A 4,663-nucleotide genomic window follows, 5' to 3' on the forward strand; every position below is an offset into this window, starting at 1 on the left:
GGTAAGTAAGCTAGGAGGTGCTCATAGTGAACCTCAGTGCATTTGTATAAAAGGTAGTCGCCTACTTTTATTTTGGTGCTGAAAACAGTGGTTGCTTTGATATTTCTCCTTCGGATGGGCATTTCAAATTTATGGTTGTTTGAAGTCGGAAAATCATGATTTACTTCATCTTTACTGGCGATTCTTGTTAGCGTAAAAATTGAGAATGCCTTTTCTTTTCAACTATGGTTTGAAGTGATCCATTAGACCATTGCAACAGTAAAACTTGGGTGCCCGCTCACATATACAAACTGATTCAACAAAAAATTGGTTTATGCTAATAGAAAAATGGTTTATGCTAACTGGTCATTTCATATACTCAACTTTTTTATATTCAACTATACAACGGAGAATGGGCCATGTGAGGAGTGATTCACAAATTTGTTTCTTTCTATGGAGGGGCTTACTATTAGTTCCCATTTTCTGTGTGCAACTATGGGTTGGGAATTGGTAACTAAATAAGTTTGGAACATAGTTGACGCCCTATAAGTAGCATTTTTATTTCTTAGTCATCATTAATAGAAGCTATGCCACTCATGGTTATATGATTTGTGTTAGATTAGTCTTTTATGTTAGAACTTGCTGATTGCTTTGTTTGAAACGATTTTTGTTTTCAGTATGCACTGTTTGGTCAGTTTATGGTCTTTACTAAATAGTTGGTCTGCATCTTGGAAGTGGATAGATAGTAGTAATAATATATATAGTATAGCATGATTGCAGACATATGCATCTTGTAGCTTCCGATTTTAGCTTTTAGTCTCATCTTTGTTGTTTTATTTGCCTTGTTGCCTATCACTTACTAGCTGGATCAGATGGTTCAAGGCTTATTTTTTCATTGGCTTGTTTACCACTTAGTTACTTCAAATTGGCTTCTACATGTTTTAATTTCCAATTCTATCTCGTCTTCCTTTATGATTTAAAACGTAATGTGTTACACCTTGCATACCTAATTTCTTATACTGTTTATCTAGGAAATATAAAATTATTGAATGAATATCCTTGTGCTTGAGAAAATGTTATTTTCATTGACAAGGGTTGTGAGTATATTTACCCCTATCTTACTCTGCCAATGCAAACGTAAGAAAGTTTTTGCATTGCCAGTTCGAAGCCCAAACAAAGGAGGAAGGAGGGGGTCTCTTGGACGTCTCTTTCTAAACAAAATATATATGTGTATACAACATGTTGGGCTTGTGGTTAATATATCAAGGTAATGGTGGTATTCTGGCTGTGATGCTTGTCATTTTTTTTTTTTTGAATGTAGAATCAATGTTATGCTAGTTTTTTTTTTTTTTTTGCTAATGTGTAGATGTGCCATATGGTAATTTAGTGTCTATATTTTGATGAATTGGTGGAGTCTGTCACATGCATTGGCAATGGCAGTTCCAAGGGGATTGTATGTGGGGTAGTGAAAGGTGAGGTAACTATTAAACTTGTTGAAGTGAGATCTGCGAGGTTTTTATTCCTTGGTTGCCACACCTTTGTTCTTTAATTACTAGGCTTTTTAATAAACTTTGCATGTTTCCACTCAGATTTCTCTGGGCCAACTTCTAGAAGCACAACTTGTATTGCAATTGTTCCGAACAACCGTGTTGTTGTCGCAAATGCTGGTGACAATCATTGTGTGATATCAAGGAAGGGTGAGGCAACTATTAAAATTGGCACAATCTTATTAACATGTGATGCTTTTGTAAACATGTGTTAGAAGCTATTCATATTGTTACAAGTTTGGGTAGTTGACAGCGTTCAAACTTGCCTTGTCTCCTGTTGATTAGTTTTGGTAGTTGATGTTGTTGCCCTGTCGCATAGGGTTCTTTTATATTCAAATACCGTGCAAGTATCCAGTCTCATGTTGGTATTTGATGTTGCATTTTTTTTTTCTGTAGCCAAATTATGTTTTCCAGGGGGGGTGGTTAACTCATCATTTTTTATTGTGGTGAGGTCAGTGCTTTTACCCAATTTTGTTAAAATTTTAGAAGTACTATTTATGGTAATACAATTCAGTCCTCTTTTTGTGTCATTTGCTTGGTATGTGGTAGCACTGGATTAACATAGAAATGGGATTGCTTATGGAAAGTATGCTCTCTAAAAGTCTTAAATTGGTGAAATAGTTTAGTCCTCCACATTAGTAAGTGTCAGTCCTTGAGAATGGGCGGGTTGCTGACTCTCTATTTGGTGACTCGACCTTGATGGTGGTATATGTTTGACAGTTCTTTTGGTGGGAAGTTGGAATGCAACAGATATTGCACATCCATCGGCCTGTCATTTATGTTTGTTGGGGATGCTTGGTATGGGTTGTCAATTGTAGCTTAATTTTCTACACGATATTTAATTTATCTGAGGAAATGCAATTTCGATAGGGTGATAGCAAAGGATCTGTGAAGGGTCATGGTAGAAAAGAGGTTGCTGCAGTTCAATCGGGTCAAAGTTCCCAGGTATTATTACATTTCAATGGTCTTTTGGGATTTAAAGAGTTGTTGTAAATACGGGTAATTGAATTTCACAGCTCACTCATTAGGGATCTTTTGGGCAAAGGGCAAGCTACATCAACTCTCCGGTAAGGACACCCTCTCTGATATTACTTTTTTTATTGCAGTGCAACTTAGGAAGTAAATGATTGATATATTTTTTTCTTGGTTTTCCATTCATATTAATTTGGTTTTGAAGATACTGCGAACCACCTTATTCCTTTTTGTTTCATAATGTGTCAAGTTGATGATTATCATTGATCATCCTTACCATAAAAAAATGTTAATTTATGGATGGAGTAAATCGTCTGATGAGGGACCTACTTGTTTAACCCTGGTGGTGTTTTGCTTTAATCTTTATAGTTTCTTCGATTCTCTTTCAATGCATCTATTCTCAAACCTCTTGGCAGCCATGTGTGAGGTGAAAACTTGTATGTACAAACTATGTGGGAGTGAATCATGTTTCGCTTAATAGAACGTAGCTTAGTTTCTATTGGTTGTCTCTAAACTTTGTGAATTAAATATTTTGCATTTATCTTATTGTGAAGTGCGGTCCTCACATTGCAAAGGGTTGATGGGAAACAAGTTCCGCTGAAGTGGGACAAGATCAAGGTAAACAAATCCTACACATTATTGTCTTTTTCTTTGAAAAATATATGTTTACATATATTGTGAGTCTATATGTTAGGGCCTATATCAACCAGGTGGCACAGAGTGTGGGTATTATACAATGAAGTTTATGAGGGAAATAGTAGAAGCTTGTTCAACTGGATCATTTGAAAATAAGGTATTCGAAAGTTTTGAAAAACACTTTATTTGGCTCAACGACTTCGCCTTATTCTTATATAGTAACTCCACATGTTGTGCTTTGACTCATCGAGATAACAAATTTAGAACTGAAGGAGACATACACGCAAGATGAACTTGATGGTGTTCGACTCGATATTATTCAATTCATCCAAGAAAATGGGGTGTTTCAGTTGGAAGCGAATGAGGATGAGTTTTAGCTATGTTCGGACCCCTCCAGTTTAATTTATGAGTCTTACCTTTTTAATTTATGAAAAGGAATTTGAAGTTTGTTTTCTTAGTGCACTCAAAAAATTAATGGAAGTTTTTTATTATTATTATTATCTTTTTTTGCAATGTTTGATAGTTTATTGTACATTTTGGAATTTGTTGGGAAGATGGAAATGTTGTATGTAGGTAGGCTGTGTAAATTTTGTTATGCAGGTTCGGTTTTTAAGTGGAAGACTGTTACTAGCATTATTATTAAAAAAATAATATATATATATATATATATATATATATATATATATATATATATATATATATATATATATATATATATATAAACCACGGTTTAGCATAAACCGTAGTTTAGTATAATTATATACCACGGTATTATAACACATACACTAATATAAACCACAGTTTCAATAGCTTATATGCCACGGTTATGTTGACAATCGTGGTATATAATGGGAATTACAAACCACGGTTCTTTGAAAAACCGTGGTATCCGTTAAACATATATACCACAGTTTTGCTATTATTATATACCACACCACCTATTGTCACGGTTATATAACAGTGGTAAATATATTTATACCACACTTAAAAACAGTGGTATAAGTGTCATTATGTAGTAGTATGATTTCTTTCTACTCGGAATTGCTTCATCCTTGGGTCATTACTCAGATACACTTATGTTGAGGCTTTAGATTCTCACTGGATTTGGAAATTAAGTATTCTAACCATGGGTACCATAAACTTACCGCTATGTACAATCATTGACACTCATTGCATGAATATTCATGGAAAGATGTAAAAACTATTGCGTACGTATTAACATAAGTTTCTAAGAACCAATCCTAATTCTAATGCTAATGTGAGATTTCTAAACAATTTTCATCACATAAAAGGAAACAAGACCTTTATTACTAAATACAACTAACTAATTTTTTTATTTTTTTATTTTTTTTAGAAAGAAAGAAAAATAAATAACCTAAAAGTGCCTAATTTTTACAAAATGTTTCTCTTCCACCCCCAAACAGATGGATGCTTTGTCCTCAAAGTATCAAAAGAAATTACCTGAGAAACGTGAGCAAAAATTTGGCTGAATCTCTATAACAAAAAGTATAGCATGCATGCAACAAAAA

General features: G+C 34.0%; 1 protein-coding gene across 2 annotated transcripts; it reads left to right on the plus strand.

Annotated features, from left to right (window-relative positions):
* Positions 1–1,044: 1,044 nt before the first annotated feature.
* On the plus strand, positions 1,045–3,647 carry LOC147475114 (uncharacterized). 2 transcript variants are annotated; one of them, XM_086582896.1, is made up of 6 exons: positions 1,045–2,324; positions 2,397–2,471; positions 2,555–2,593; positions 3,053–3,116; positions 3,193–3,291; positions 3,386–3,647. In XM_086582896.1, exons 2-6 carry the CDS (start codon positions 2,425–2,427, stop codon positions 3,509–3,511), a joined length of 375 nt encoding a protein of 124 aa, XP_086439022.1. In that variant the 5' UTR covers positions 1,045–2,324; positions 2,397–2,424; the 3' UTR covers positions 3,512–3,647. The 2 variants fall into 2 exon arrangements, with proteins under 2 accessions (XP_086439022.1, XP_086439021.1); XM_086582895.1 differs by having other exon boundaries at positions 2,183–2,324; positions 2,543–2,593.
* Positions 3,648–4,663: the final 1,016 nt, after the last annotated feature.

The sequence above is a fragment of the Coptis chinensis genome, chromosome 9, assembly GCF_015680905.1.
Source record: "Coptis chinensis isolate HL-2020 chromosome 9, ASM1568090v1, whole genome shotgun sequence".
In the NCBI taxonomy this organism is placed as follows: Eukaryota; Viridiplantae; Streptophyta; class Magnoliopsida; order Ranunculales; family Ranunculaceae; genus Coptis; species Coptis chinensis.

What these genes read in the sequence shown, in the direction of transcription:
- LOC147475114 (XM_086582895.1), top strand. Translation starts at nt 2,425, where the DNA reads ATGGTAGAAAAGAGGTTGCTGCAGTTCAATCGGGTCAAAGTTCCCAG. An exon ending in TGAAGTGGGACAAGATCAAG is followed by an intron (nt 3,117 to 3,192) that starts GTAAACAAATCC and finishes TCTATATGTTAG; the next exon opens with GGCCTATATCAACCAGGTGG. An exon ending in CTGGATCATTTGAAAATAAG is followed by an intron (nt 3,292 to 3,385) that starts GTATTCGAAAGT and finishes TGACTCATCGAG; the next exon opens with ATAACAAATTTAGAACTGAA.